Raw genomic sequence first — 16,009 nt, 5'->3', positions numbered from 1 at the left:
GCCTGACCAACATGGTGAAACCCCATCTCTACTAAAAATACAAAATTAGCCAGGCATAGCAAAAGGGCTGTCATTCTGCCATCTTGGTAGGAACTCCAAGAAGCTGAGAATGGAGGCTGAGGGTAAGTGCTATAGAGAAACATTCCCAGAGAAAATGAAAATAGGTGTCTGGTTGGTTTCACCAATGATATGGATTAGGGACTGCTGTCTATTTTATTTTGCCCCTCTAAGATAGGTGTGTTCATTGCCTTTTTCTTGTCTCTTTCAGTCTTCTTTGCTTGATATGTATAAAGCAGATAATGTGTTCCTTTGATGCACAGGTTGAGAGAGATTGCATGTGATAAGTTGTAGTCACATCACAGACACCATATTCTGATTAGATAAGACACTGCACTTTACTTTGAGCCTGTTCCTATAATTGTATGCCTTCAGAGATTCCTTACAGGGTGTGTTTTTGGTATATGGGAAGTAGTTCTGAGTGGAACTAGTTGCCGAGGATGACCCCTTATGACTACAGTCACAATAACTACAGCTTGTGGAGTCCTCTCCTTTTGATTAGGGCTGTCTGTGTGACTCACCTTGATCAATGTAAAGTCATAGAAGTGACACTGTCTGCCATTCAAAGGTAGGTCTGTGATGCTGTGCATCTTCTCCATGAGCCTTTTGGAAGACTTTCTTTGGCGAAAGCCAATCACCATTCATTAAGTCTAAGAACTGTGAGAGTCTATTTGAGGAAATTAAAGGCATGAATGGGAAGGTGAGGTAGTGAAGGAAATAATCAGCCAGTTTCCAGGTGTTCACTCAGCCCTAGTGTTGAATTGGGCATGAGTAAAGCATCCCTTGAAATCCCAGCCTAAAAGATCCCTCAGAAAATGTGACTCCCATCACATTATCTACCACTCACATGAGTTCAGTAAACCTGTAAAGCTGGGAGAGATCAAAATAAATGATTGCTTTTAACCAATATGTGTTGGGCGGTTTTCTACACTGCAATTTATCACAGGAATAGCAGCAAAGCAGAGTCTGCTCACTGTGTCTGTGTACATGAATTGTGTCTATTCCAATAATAATCTTCGTGTTCTTTGATCTAAAACCATGACCATTTATTTCCAAAGAGAAACCCCTGGATTCTCCCCACATAAAATGAAAAACTTTTCAAATATTTGCAAATAAGAATAATTGGGATTATTTAAGGGGAATCACTGGGCTCCCGTGATTCTCTATTACTTGGATTGAAAACTTTACATGCAAAACTTGTCATCTTTTTCTTCACTTCCTTCACAGCAGCCCGCACAAAGCCAGGCATACTGTTCATACACAATAAGCATCCTGAGAACAATGGAAAAATTAAGAAATTCCACATCATTTTCCTCAAGTTATAGGTTTTCCCCAAAGCTACTAGGTACACCTGCATGGCTGTAAACAGCTGTCTAACATTTAAGTGCCGTGAGTCATCTGAGATTGGGTAAGTATTTTGGTTCAGACTGTCTGACGTCAACTACGTACTATAGAAGGATGCTGTTTCTAATGTCTTATCAAACATTCCAGGGACCTTGTCACTCACTCCCTTTGTCACAGGAAAGTTTATCCCCTTTGATTTCCTGATGCCTCCCATAGAATGCCCTGGCCCCTTTTGGGGATGATCATATCCTCTTTCCCCCTCTTAAAGCAAGAACCAAATCATGTGCGGTTTCGTGCTGTTTTAATGACCAAGTGTAGGGGAAAGGGTTGAGGAGGGATAATTCTGTTAGCAGGCTCCAGGAATCCCATGGTGAGGTAGAAAGAGGGTTTCCTCAACAATGAGGAGTGTAATCATCTCCATCCATTGCTGACAAGCACTGAGTCCAGGGAGACATCTCTGCACACTTGAATCATCTTCACATATGATGGTGGGATTCGATGGACAAAGGCGTAAATGTATTCACCATTTACCTTTACCTTTAAGAGGAAGAATGCATCAGAAAGACAAGTTTTCAGCCTCCTCTCTACTCTGCCCTAGTACCAATAACATTCTCCAAGAAAACTCCTAGTTATACAAGTGAATGTTGTAGATACGTTTCTGTTTACAGATGATGTTTTGTACCGATTTGAGACAGTTGCTGACTTTATTTCTAGTTTCCTCTCATTCCTCTTGTGACGTTCTACACTCTGTGTCACACAGTCCCTGTTACTCAGCCTCCCTTCTAAACTGGATGACCCCATTACCAGGGACTGTGTTTCAGGAACCTGAGACCCTGCATCTCACACAGGACCTGCCACAGGGTTAGTGCTAGACCATGTTCATTGAAATGCATACTTTTCAGTTCCACGAACTGTGACCGCCTTTCATTACTGATGGCACAGTTCCTCTTTGGAGTAGCCTACATCTGAGGTGTTAGTGGCAAAGAATGAAACCCAGGATTCTTAGAGAGTTAAAGGAAGACAGGTCTCGTATAACATAAGATATTATCTTCAACAACTTCTAAGCATAGGAAAAGATCCCTCACTTGAATCTGAATGAGATGGGAATCTTTTGGCCTACTCATTAGAGAAAGCAAGAGAGTATGGATATATTCCTTATATTGAGGCTATAGAGAAAGTCACCTTATTAGTATTAGTTTTTCAAATTTAAAATGCACATATTTTTCAACCAATTTTTTTTCATTTTTTTGTAATTATGTCGCAATATAAGTATTGGGAGGTTGGTAATGACAAAAGGGTTTATTTGAAAGCCTGATACAGCATCATTTGTGAGAGCAAAATACTGGGAACAACTTCAATGCTCAACTGAACAATTGAAGCAGCACCATGGATTGAGAATGTCTTCAAGATATATTCTTTGGTAAAAAACCAACTTAGTTCCTAAAGTGTAATGTGTAGAGCAACTTATACCAGGATTTGCTTAAACACAAATGAAATCATAGACATATCTATATGCTTCCATAGGCAAAGATTTCCTCTGAAGGGGTTGGCACGGTGGCATATGCTTGTAATCCCACTATATTGGGAGGCTGAGTTGGGCTGGGAACTTGAGACTGGGAGTTCAAAACCAGCCTGGCCAACATGGTGAAACCCTGTCTCTGCCAAAAATAAAAAAAATTAGCCAGATGTGGTGGCATGCACCTGTAATCCCAGGTACTTGGGAGGCTAAGGCAAGAGACTCACTTGAATCCGGGAGGTGGAAGTTGCAGTGAGCTGAGATCATGTCACTGCACTCCAACCTGGATGACAAAGTGAGTCTCTGTCTCAAAAAAAAAAAAAAAAAAAAAAGGGATTCTCTCTGAAGGAGAGCAGAGCACTGGTAATGTTATTCGTATGAGTAGAATTGGGGCCCAAAAGTGAGACGAAGATGTAAGTTTTGATTGATAGAAAAAACTTTTTTCTTAAGTATGATTGATAGAAAAAACTTTTTTCTTAAGTATGATTGATAGAAAAAACTTTTTTCTTAAGTATGATTGATAGAAAAAACTTTTTTCTTAAGTATATTGTATCCATTCAGCTACATGAAAATTTAAATACTGGCATATGTAGAAATGAGCACTATGTGAAAAGACAGAGGAGATTCTCCACTATTGGGGAAATGGAAGGTGAGCCGACCTTGACCTTGGTCAGATTTGGGAAAGAGCTGAGGACGGCAGTGCAAGCAGAGGGTGCTCTGTGATGAAAACCTGGGGCAGGGGTAGTTCTGGGAGATGGGCCCCGAGGGACTGGTGAGGCCAGGTCAATGAGAGCTGCCTCTTGCTCTGGGATCCCAAAGAGCCTGGGTGCTAGGAGCTCCAGCGGTGCTCACCTCATACTCATTGCGACACACATAGATGCGCAGGTCAAATGGTTTGCCATCCTCAAAGGGCACATAGTGTAAATTCTCCTCCAACATCCATATCCCAAACTCACGACTGTTCATGACCACACGACGGCCTAAGTGCACTCGCAAATGGAAGGCAATTTCTGACTCCTCATTCATCTCAGTGTAGAAATCCACCTGCAGCTGTGGTTCATTGCTGAGGGCAAAGCACACAACATGTTGGACAGGTTCCTTCATTGTGCAGACACACACTTGACACACACACAAATCCCTTCCCCCCTTTACCCAACGAAAAAGTCTCCCCGATGATACTGCAGGCCTGATCCCTGTGGGGATGCTTCAGCTCCTCGTGCCCCCAGCAGGGAGATGCTGTGCTCCTCATCCCCAGATGAAAACTGAGTCACAGCCACTGACCTGGGCCTAGGACTTGTTCATTCCCTGAAAATTCTATGCCCCTTGATGAAGAGCCACAGCCCCAACCCACTGAGTGTCCTCCTCCCCTAGACCCCATGACTGGCCCACATGTAGTTGCTGCAGGTTTCATGCGTGATACTGGAGGGTCTCCAGGACCTGCACCTGCATGGGGCCTCCATCCTGCCAACTGGACATTTCCACATCACCCACACATAAGGTCGAACTGTTAGCAAATATACTCCTTTCTCCTCCACCCTCTCCATTGGACCATGGAGTACTCACACAGAAGAGTCGATCGGTGTCCCTTTGATTATCACGCAGGAACCAACAGACAAAGACACAGGCAGTTTGTATGGCACCTGCCAGAGTATTGAGAGTAAGTGAGAGGTGCAGGGTCAGGTGCAGTCTCCCCTCCTGTAACATATTCCCATAGTGCAGGAGGTTAGAGATCACAGGGAAGACTCTGTGGACTCTCCCCTTTCACCCTACCACATCAGGGCCCCGTGTTCCTGAAGATATGGTGGACCCATAGGTAAGAGCAAGGGTTCAGGAGCCAAGATGCCTGGATTCCGGTCCTCTTTCTGCCTTTTACTAGTCGTGCAATCTTAGATCGGTTACTTGACTTCCTCAGTTTCCCTAAAACAAAGAGGATTATCACGAATTCCTACTTTGTAAGAAGTTCTCCATAATAGAGCAGTTAATATATGTAAACCTTTTACCCTAATCCCTGGCATGGGTAGGGCCTGTTAGTGGTGACCTAACAGAACCGGGGAGTCCTCCTGCGACACTGACCTGCCTTCGTTTTCAACTCTGAAAATGAAAACAAGACTTGAGGATGTAAGAATTTAGAAATTCACTCCAGTGGGAAACAACACTTGTTGAAAGAGAGAGAAATGATGAAAGAACAGGAAACCCCTGTGTGTGGGAGGCACATGCATCACCATCATCAAGGGCAATGGACGTCCTTCCCAGAAGGGCACACATTACTGAGAGCACAGCCCCAGTACTTGCACATATGAAGCCTGTGTGTCAGAGACATAACTGGAGGGAACGATTGATTTCTACCACGACTACAAGTGGTTGACGATTTTTCTGTATTTTTGAGATAGGGTCTTGCTCTGTTGCCCAGGCTGACATGCAGTGGTGCGATAATAGCTCAATGAAACGTCGAACTCCTGGGCTGCAGTGATCCTCACACATCTTCCTCCTCTTGTGTAGCTGGGGTGAAAGGTACCTGCCACTCTGGCAGTCTGATATTTAAAGTTTTTTAAAGAAAGGGTCTCACTATGATACCCAGACCAGTCTCAAACTTTTGGCCTCAAGTTATCCTCTCATCTTTGTCTCTCAAATTGGTGGGATGATGGCCATGAGCCAGTGAACCCGGCTGCTTTGTTGATTAATATCCACGGTAAGCTCTGTCTGAACTGAGACTAAACTTGTTCCTTCATGGGTGGAGGAACAAGTTTAGACTCAGCTGAGACAGAGCTTACCGTGGATATTTTACGTGATTCAGTCTCTGAAACCACGGCCTCTAATGTCCTTCTCTAGCAAACCTCCTGTCTCACAATGAAAAGTACAGGATAGGCTGGGGACAGGGAAGCTGAGCCTGGGAGGCAAGAGCGAGTGGTCACTCTGTGCAGACCCCATCTGAGGAACCATCACCCCCATAGTCTCCATTCCTCTTCCCCACTCTTACTGGGAAGAGACATCTACTGATCATACATTCCACTCTCATAAGTGATCTGAAGCTAGTCCTTGGTAACTCACAATCTCCAAGATCCCCACCAGTTAAGCCACCTGGGATTCACATTGCCAGACATGAAAAGACACACAGTTCCTTCATCAGAGATGCTACTGTGTGGGGAGGAACCTTCACATGCACAGAAGGCCACATGTATGTTTTCCCTTCAATACCCAGTCACATCCCAGCACACACATCCACAGTCACACAGAGCCATGCCACTCACTAAGTTACACACACCTGTTCACTGTATGCATAAAGATGCTCATGCACTGGTCTGGCTGTGCACAAACACACATTCATATCACAAAGAGGAAGACAAAGCACAATCACCCCTTACACTGATATACACACCTGCTTGACCTAGTGGGCCATCCACCTCCCACCTAAAGTCATATCATCTCAGCAGAGTTCACTCTCATCAGACACCACCTCATGCTCACACAGGGTTACATTGGTCCAGGATCCACACCCCACATGGTACAAGCATCTCAGTTACCGTAGCCTCAGTGTTTCTCTTCCACACATCCAGAACTCTCAGTAAAGCATTCACAGTAGGAATGCTCATATTTTCATCTCATAAAATACCCCATTTCTTTCTTGGTTTGTGTGACGTGAGATTATTGAAGGCTGTGCCTTTTCAACTCACAGTTAGAAATGACATTGTTCTCTCCTTCTGGGCGACCTTCGGAATTGTGTCCAGTCTTCTGAGTGAATCTCTGAGTTGCAGCACTTAAATGACCCCTTGAAGCCTTGCCCTCTGGCTTCATTCCAGATTCCATGCTCCTCCCAGCAAGCTTTCCTTGCAGCATGAGAAAGGGTCAGGTGTCACGAAGAAACTCAGTCACAATCATAGCTATTTGCAAGTCTGTGTCTGTAATGCAACAGAAATGACAGTGGGGAAGGTATCAGGCTGTGGATTGGGTTACCAGGGAAATGCATAGATAAGGATGATGGAGTGAGGGGTAGTGATTGTAAAGCCCAGCCTTTGTGCCTCTCAAGCCTTTTCTCCACTATGCAGAGTCTACCCAGAAGTTGTACATTTCCCCAATTTTGTACAATGGCTAAACAAGAAAAAAAAGTTGGAGATTTTGGGAAAACATGTTAGCCCTATAAGGTAATTCTTCTCTCTGCCTTTAAACGTTCTGGGAGAACACTGACCTTGATCCTGAGGAGCATCTGGGGAGAGAAGTAGAGAAAGTTCTTGAATGAACCTGCCCCACACTAAGCCACTTGGCTTTGCCAGGTAGGGGCCACTTTCATCTGACTGTCACACACTTGGGCTCTAGCTCCAGCTTCTGTTGATGTCCATGCAAATCAAAGTTTCAGAGACACTGTTTCTTCTGCATATTCTGGCAGAAAGGTGAGATTTATTACTATTATTATTATACTTTAATTTCTAGGGTACATGTGCACAATGTGCAGGTTTGTTACATAGGTATACATGTCCCATGTTAGTTTGCTGCACCCATTAACTCGTCATTTACATTAGGTATTTCTCCTAATGCTATCCCTCTCCATCCCACCTATCCCAGACAGGCTCCCATGTGTGATGTTCCTCGCCCTGTGTCCAAGTGTTCTCATTGTACAATTCCCACCTATGAGTGAGAACATGCAGTTTTTGGTTTTCTGTCCTTGTGATAGTTTGCTTAGAATAACAGTTTCCAGCTTCATCCATATCCCTGCAAAGGACATGAACTCATCCTTTTTCATGGCTGCCTAGAATTCCATGGTGTATATGTGCCACATTTTCTTAATTCAGTATATCATTGATGGACATTTGGTTTGGTTCCAAGTCTTTGCTATTGTGAATAGTGCTGCAATAAACATATGTATGCATGTGTCTTTATAGCAGCATGATTTATAATCCTTTGGGTATATACCCAGAGGATTACTGGGTCAAATGGTATTTCTAGTTCTAGATCCTTGAGGATTTGCCACACTGTCTTCCACAATGGTTGAACTACTTTACAGTCCCATCAACAGTGTAAAAGCGTTCCTATTTCTCCACATCCTCTCCAGCATCTGTTGTTTCCTGACTTTTTAATGATTGCCATTCTAACTGGTGTGAGATGGTATCTCATTGTGGTTTTGATTTGCATTTCTCTGATGGTGAGTGATGATAAGCATTTTTCATGTGTCTGTTGGCTGCATAAATGTCTTCTTTTGAGAAGTGTCTGTTCATATGCTTTGCCCACTTTTTGATGGGGTTGTTTTTTTCTTGTAAATTTGTTTAAGTTCTTTGTAGATTCTGGATATTAGCCCTTTGTCAGATGGGTAGATTGCAAAAATTTTCTCCCATTCTGTAGGTTGCCTATTCTGTCCCACACTAAGCCACTTGGCTTTGCCAGGGAAGGGCCACTTACCTGCCAGGTTGCCCACTCTGATGGTAGTTTCTTTTGCTGTGCAGAAACTCTTCAGTTTAATTAGATCCCGTTTGTCTATCTTGGCTTTTGTTGCCATTGCTTTTGGTGTTTTAGTCATGAAGTCCTTGCCCATGCCTATATCCTAAATGGTATTGCCTAGGTTTTTTTTTTCCAGGGTTTTCATGGTTTAACATTTAAATCTTTAATCCATCTTGAATTAAGTTTTGTATAAGGTATAAGGAAGGGATCCAGTTTCAGCTTTCTACATATGGCTAGCCAGTTTTCCCAGCACCATTTATTAAATAGGGAATCCTTTCCCCATTTCTTGTTTTTTCAGGTTTGTCAAAGATCAGATGGTTGTAGATGTGTGGTGTTATTTCTGAGGGCTGTGTTCTGTTCCATTGGTCTATCTCTGTTTTGGTACCAGTACCATGCTGTTTTGGTTACTGTAACCTTGTAGTGTACTTTGAAGTCAGGTAGCATGATGCCTCGAGCTTTATTCTTTTTACTTAGGATTGTCTTGGCAATGTGGGCTCTTTTTTGGTTCCATATGAACTTTAAAGCAATTTTTTCAAATTCTGTGAAGAGAGTCGTTGGTAGCTTGACGGGGATGGCATTGAATCTATAAATTACCTTGGGCAGTATGGCCATTTTCATGATATTGATTCTTCCTATCCATGAGCATGGAATGTTCTTCCATTTGTTTGTATTCTCTTTTATTTCATTGAGCAGTGGTTGGTCGTTCTCCTTGAAGAGGTTCTTCACATCCCTTGTAAGTTGGATTCCTAGGTATTTTATTCTCTTTGTAGCAATTGTGAATGGGAGTTCACTCGTGATTTGGCTCTCTGTTTGTCTGTTATTGGTGTTTGGGAATGTTTGTGATTTTTTGCACATTGATTCTGTATCCTGAGACTTTGCTTAAGTTGCTTATCAACTTAAGGAGATTTTGGGCTGCGACAATGGGATTTTCTAAATATGCAATCATGTCATCTGCAAACAGGGACAATTTGACTTCTTCTTTTCCTAATTGAATACCCTTTATTTCTTTCTCTTGCCTGATTGCCTTAGCCAGAACTTCCAACACTGTGTTGAATAGGAGTGGTGAGAGAGGGCATCCCCGTCTTGTGTCAGTTTTCAAAGGGAATGCTTTCAGTATTTGCCCATTCAGTAAGATATTGGCTGTGGGTTTGTTATAAATAGCTCTTATTATTTTGAGATACGTTCCATCAATACCTAGTTTATTGAGAGTTTTTAGCATGAAGGGCTGTTGAATTCTGTTGAAGGCCTTTTCTGCATCTATTGAGATAATCATGTGGTTTTTGTCACTGGTTCTGTTTATGTGATGGATTACGTTTATTGATTTGCATATGTTGGACCAGCCTTGCATCCCCTGTATGAAGCTGACTTGATCGTGGTGGACAAGATTTTTGGTGTGCTGCCAGATTTGGTTTACCAGTATTTTATTAAGGATTTTTGCATCGATATTCATCAGGGATATTGGTCTAAAATTCTCTTTTGTTGTTGTTGTGTCTCTGCTAGGCTTTGGTATCAGGATGATGCTGGCCTCATAAAATGAGCTAGGGAAGATTCCCTCTTTTTCTATTGATTGGAATAGTTTCAGAAGGAATGGTACCAGTTCCTCCTTGTACCTCTGGTAGACTTCAGCTGTGAATCCGTCTGATCCTGGACTTTATTTTTTGGTTGGTAGGCTATTAATTATTGCCTCAATTTCAGAACCTGTAATTGGTCTATTCAGAGATTCAAATTATTCCTGGTTTAGTCTTGGGAGGGTGTATGTGTCCAGGAATATATCCATTTCTTCTAGATTTTCTAGTTTATTTGCATAGAGGTGTTTATAGTATTCTCTGATGGTAGTTTGTATTTCTGTGGGATCAGTGGTGATATCCTCTTTATCATTTTTATTGCATCTGTTTGATTCTTCTCTCTTTTCTTCTTTATTAGTCTGGCTAGTGGTCTATCAATTTTGTTGATCTTTTCAAAAAACCAGCTCCTGGATTCACTGATTTTTTGATGTTTTTTTTTTTGTGTGTGTGTGTGTGTCTCTGTCTCCTTCAGTTCTGTCCTGATCTTAGTTATTTCTGGTCTTCTGCTAGCTTTTGAATGTGTTTGCTCTTGGGTCTCTAGTTCTTTTAATTGTGATGTTAGAGTGTCGATATTAGATCTTTCCTGTTTTCTCTTGTGGGCATTTAGTGCTACAAATTTCCCTCTACACACTGCTTTAAATGTGTCCCAGAGATTCTGGTATGTTGTGTCTTTGTTCTCATTGGTTTCAAAGAACATCTTTATTTCTGCCTTCATTTCGTTACGTACCCAATAGTCATTCAGGAGCAGGTTGTTCAGTTTCCATGTAGTTGAGCTTTTTTGAGTGAGTTTCTTAATCCTGAGTTCTAATTTGATTGCACTGTGGTCTGAGAGACAGTTTATTGTGATTTCTGTTCTTTTACATTTGCTAGGAGTGCTTTACTTCCAACTATGTAGTCAATTTTGGAATAAGTGCGATGTGGTGCTGAGAAGAATGTATATTCTGTTGATTTGGGGTGGAGAGTTCTGTAGATGTCTATTAAGTCTGCTTGGTCCAGAGCTGAGTTCAAGTCCTGGATATCCTTGTTAACCTTCTGTCTCAGTGAGCTATCTAACATCGACAGTGGGGTGTTAAAGTCTCCCATTATTATTGTATGGGAGTCTAAGTGTCTTTGCAGGTCTCTAAGGACTTGCTTTATGAATCTGGATGCTCCTGTATTGGGTGCATATATATTTAGGATAGTTAGCTCTTGTTGAATTTACCCCTTTACCATTATGTAATGGCCTTCTTTGTCTCTTTTGATCTTTGTTGGTTTAAAGTCTGTTTTATCAGAGACTAGGATTGCCACTCCTGCTTTTTTTTGCTTTCCATTTACTTGGTAGATCTTCCTCCATCCCTTTATTTTGAGCCTATGTGTGTCTCTGTATGTGAGATGGGTCTCCTGAATACAGCACACTGATGGGTCTTGACTCTTTATCCAATTTGCTAGTCTGTGTCTTTTAATTGGGGCATTTAGCCCATTTACATTTAAGGTTAATATTGTTACGTATGCATTTGATCCTGTCGTTATGATGTTAGCTGATTATTTTACCCGTTAGTTGATGCAGTTTCTTGCTAGCATCAATAGTCTTTACAATTTGGCATGATTTTGTAGTGGCTGGTACCAGTTGTTCCTTTCCATGTTTAGTGCTTCCTTCAGGAGCTCTTGTAAGGCAGGCCTGGTGGTGACAAAATCTCTCAGCATTTACTTCTCTGTAAAGAATTTTATTTCTCCTTCAGTTATGAAGCTTAGTTTGACTGGATATGAAATTCTGGGTTGAAAATTCTTTTCTTTAAGAATGTTGAATATTGGCCCCCAGTCTCTTCTGGCTTGTAGGGTTTCTGCCAGGAGACCTGCTGTTAGTCTGATGGATTTCTCTTTGTGGGTAACCTGACCTTTCTCTCTAGCTGCCCTGAACATTTTTTCCTTCATTTCAACCTTGGCTAATCTGAGAATTATGTGTCTTGGGTTGCTGTTCTAGAGGAGTATCTTTGTGGTATTCTCTGTATTTCCTGAATTTGAATGTTGGCCTGCCTTGCTAGGTTGGCAAGTTCTCCTGGATAATATCCTGAAGAGTGTTTTCCAACTTGGTTCCATTCTCCCCATCACTTTCTGGTACACCAATCCAACATAGATTTGTTCTTTTCACATTGTCCCATATTTCTTGGAGGCTTTGTTTGTTTGTTTTTACTCTTTTTTCTCTAAACTTCACTTCTCACTTTATTTCATTAATTTGATCTTCGATCACTGGTACCCTTTCTTCCACTTAATCGAATCAGCTACTGAAGCTTGTGCATGCATCATGTAGTTCTCATGCCATGGTTTTCAGCTCCATCAGGTCATTTAAGGTCTTCTCTACATTGTTTATTCTAGTTAGCCATTCATCTAATCTTTTTTCGAGATTTTTAGCTTCCTTGCAATGGGTTCAAATATCTTCCTTTAGCTCGGAGAAGTTTGTTATTACCAACCTTCTGAAGCCTACTTCTATCAGCTCATCAAAGTCATCCTGTGTCCAGCTTCGTTCTGGTGCTGGTGAGGAGCCATGATCCTTTGGAGGAGAAGAGGCACTCTGGTTTTTTGAGTTTTCAGCTTTTCTTCTCTGGTTTTTCCCTATCTTTGTGGTTTTACAGCATTTTCGATGCTGGTGACCTACAGATGGGGTTTAGGTGTGGATGTCCTTCTTGTTGATGTTGATGCTATTCCTTTCTGTTTGTTAGTTTTCCTTCTAACACTCAGGTCCCTCAGCTGCAGGTCTGTTTGAGTTTGCTGGAGGTCCACTCCAAACGCTCTTTGCCTGGGTATCACCAGCGGAGGCTGCAGAACAGCAAATATTGCAGAACAGCAAATATTGCTGCCTGATCCTTCCTCCAGAAGCTTTGTCCCAGAGGGATACCCACCTGTATGAGGTGTCAGTTGGCCCCTATTCGGAGCTGTCTCCCAGTTAGGCTACAAGGGGGTCAGGGACCCACTTGGGGAAGTAGGCTGTTGGTTCTCAGAGCTCAAATACCATGCTGGGAGAACCACTGCTCTCTTCAGACCTGTCAGACTGGGACGTTTAAGTCTGCAGAAATTTCTGCTGCCTTGTGTTCAGCTATGCCCTGCCCCCAGAGGTGGGGTTTACAGAGGCAGCAGGCCTTGCAGAGCTGTGGTGGGCTCTGCCCAGTTTGAGCTTCCCAGCCACTTTGTTTACCTACTCAAGCCTCAGGAATGGTGGACACCCCTCCCCCTGCCAGACTGCTGCCTCCCAAGTCGATCTCAGACTGCTGCGCTAGCAGTGAGCAAGGCTCTGTGGGCACGGGACCCATGGAGCCAGGCACAGGATATAATCTCCTGGTGTACCATTTGCTAAGACCATTGGAAAAGCACAGTATTTGGTTGGCAGCCTCCCGATTTTCCAGGTACTGTCTGTCATGGCTTCCCTTTGCTAGGAAAGGGAAATCCCCTGACCCCTTGTGCTTCCTGGGTGAGGCGATGCCCTGCCCTGCTTCAGTTCACCCTCCTTGGGCTGCACCCACTGTCCAACCAGTCCCAATGAGATGAAACAGGTACCTCAGTTGTAAATGCAGAAGTCACCGTCTTCTGCGTTGATCATGCTGGGAGCCACAGACCAGAGCTGTTCCTATTCGGCCATCTTGGAACAGAATTGAAATTTGTTTTTTTCTTTGATTTATTTTTCCTTTTATTTTAGGTTCAGTGGTACATATGCAGATAAAGTTGTGTCACGGGTTTTGTGGTAAATATGATTTCTTCATCTGGGTACTAAGCATAGTACTCAATAGTTATTTTTTTGCTCCTATTGTACCTTTCACCCTCCACCCTCAAGTAGGCCCCAGTGTGTGTTGTTCCCCTCTTGGTGTCCATGAGTCTCATAATTTAGTTAACTCTTATAAGTGAGAACATACTGTATTTCGTTTTCTGTTCCTGCATTAGTTTGCTGAGAATAATGACTTCCAGCTCTATCCATGTTAATGCAAAAGACATTATCTCACTCTTTTGTAGGACTGCATAGTATTCCATTGTGTACATGTACCACATTTTCTGTATTTAATCTGTCCTTGATGAGCATTTGGGTTCATTCCATGTCTTTGCTATTGTGCATAGTTTTGCAATGAACATTCATGTGCATATGTCTTTATGGCAGAATGATTTCTATTCTTTTGGGTATACACCCAGTGATGGGATTGCTGGGTTGATTGGCATTTCTGTTGTTAGCTGTTTGAGGAATCACCATGCTGCTTTCCACAATGGGTGAACTAATTTACACTTCCACCAACAATGTGTAAGTGCTCCCTTTTCTTCATAACCTTGTCAGTATCTGTCATTTTTTGACTTTTTAATAAGAGCCATTCTGACTGGTGTGAAATGGTATCTCATTTTGGTTTTGATTTGTTTTTCTCTAATGTTCAGTGATGTTAAGCTTTTATTATATGCTTTTTGGCCACCTGTATATCTACTTTTGAAAAGTGTCTGTTTCTGTCCTATGCTCATCTTTTTTTGTGGTTGTTTTAAAACAGGTCTCACTCTGACACACAGGCTGGAGTGGTGTGGCACCGTCTCAGCTCACTGCACCCTCTGGCTCCTGGGCTCAGGTGATCCTCCCAGCTCAGCCTCCTGAGTAGCTGGGACTACAGGCTTATGTCACCATGCCAGGCTAATGTTTTCTAATTTTAGTAGAGACGGATTTTTGCCATGTTACCCAGCCTGTTCTCAAATTCCTGGGCTCAAGCCATCCACTAGCCTTGGCTGCCCAACGTGCTGGAATTACAGGAATGAGCCATTGTGCTAAGCCCTTTACCCACTTTTTTATGGGTTTGTTTTTTATTTCTTGTAAAGTTGTTGAAGTTTCTTATAGATTCTCAGATACTAGATCTTCTTCAGATACATAGTTTGAAAATATTTTCTCACATTCTGTAGGTGTGTTTGTAGTTCTCTCATTCCAGCGTGTTTCTAGTTTTGGATTTTACATTTAAGTCTTTAATCCATCTTGAATTGATTTTTGTATATGGTTTAAAGAAGGAGTTTGGTTTCAATATTCTGCATATGGCTAGCCAGTTCTCCCAGCATCATTTCTTGAACAGGGAGTCTTTTCTTCATTGCTTGTTTGGTCAGATTTGTTGAAGATCAGATAGTTGTAGATGTATGGCCTTATTTCTGGGGTCTCCATTCTGTTCCATTGGTCTAGGTATCTGAGACCACCATGTTTGGCAGGCCAGTCTCAAGTTACCTTCTGACCTCATGATAGGCCTGCCTCAGCCTCCCAAAGTGCTGGGATTACAGGCGTGAGCCACTGTGCCCGGCCCCTTTGCCCACTTTTTAATGGAGTTGTTTGTCTTTTCTTGCAAAGTTACTAAAGTTCCTTATAGATGCTAGATATAAGACCTTTTTCAGATACAAAATTTTCAAATATTTTCTCCCATTCTGTAGATTGTCTGTTGACTCTGTTGATAGTTTCTGTTGCTGTGCAGAAGCTCTTTAGCTTAAATAAATCCACTGTCAATTGTTGCTTTTCTTGTGATTGCTTTTGGCTTCTTTGTCATAAAACTTTTTTCCATTTCTACATTCAGAATGATACTGCCTATGTAGTCTTCCAGGGTTTTTATAGTTTTGCATTTGCGTTTAAGTCTTTAACCCATATTGAGTTGATTTTTCTATATCATGTGAGGAAGAAGTTCAGTTTCAATCATCTGCGTATGACTAGCCAGTTACTCAGAACCATTTCTTGAAGAGGAAATCCTTTTTACATTGCTTGTTTGGTCAGCTTAGTCGAAAGTCAGATGGTTGTAGGTGTACAACCTTATTTCTGGGCTCTCTCTTCTGTCCCACTGGTCTGTGTGTCTGTTTTTGTACCAGCACCATACTGTCCAGTTACTGTGGCCCCGTAGTACAGTTTGATGTTGGGTAATGTGATGTTTCCAGCTTAGTTCTTTTTGCTTAGAATTGTCTTCGTTATTCAACTCATTCTTAGTTCCATGTGTATTTTAAAATAGTTTTTTCTAATTCTATGAAGGATTTCATAGGTAGTTCAATAGAAATAGCATTGAATCTGTACATTTCTTTGGGTGGTGTGGCTGTTTTAGTGATAATGACTCTTGCTATCTAAGAGCATGGGATGCTTTTCCAT

The 16,009-nt window shown here is 42.1% G+C and overlaps 2 protein-coding genes across 10 annotated transcripts in view; one reads left to right on the top strand and one right to left on the bottom strand.

Moving 5' to 3' along the window:
- The window catches only part of LOC103234683 (galectin-9-like), a 132,164-nt gene that overhangs the window by 16,211 nt on the left and 99,944 nt on the right, over nt 1-16,009 (top strand). The gene's annotated exons all lie outside the window — the stretch shown is intronic.
- Nucleotides 1,130-4,581, bottom strand: LOC103234686 (galectin-16; the record flags this gene model as incomplete). The annotated part of the gene is made up of 3 exons (XM_007996795.3): nt 1,130-1,938; nt 3,770-3,980; nt 4,481-4,581. Coding segments are annotated over 3 exons (438 nt in total), but the record flags the coding sequence as incomplete, so codon positions are not given.

This window comes from Chlorocebus sabaeus, chromosome 6, assembly GCF_047675955.1.
Source record: "Chlorocebus sabaeus isolate Y175 chromosome 6, mChlSab1.0.hap1, whole genome shotgun sequence".
In the NCBI taxonomy this organism is placed as follows: domain Eukaryota; kingdom Metazoa; phylum Chordata; class Mammalia; order Primates; family Cercopithecidae; genus Chlorocebus; species Chlorocebus sabaeus.
This window is presented reverse-complemented; position numbering and strand designations above follow the sequence as displayed.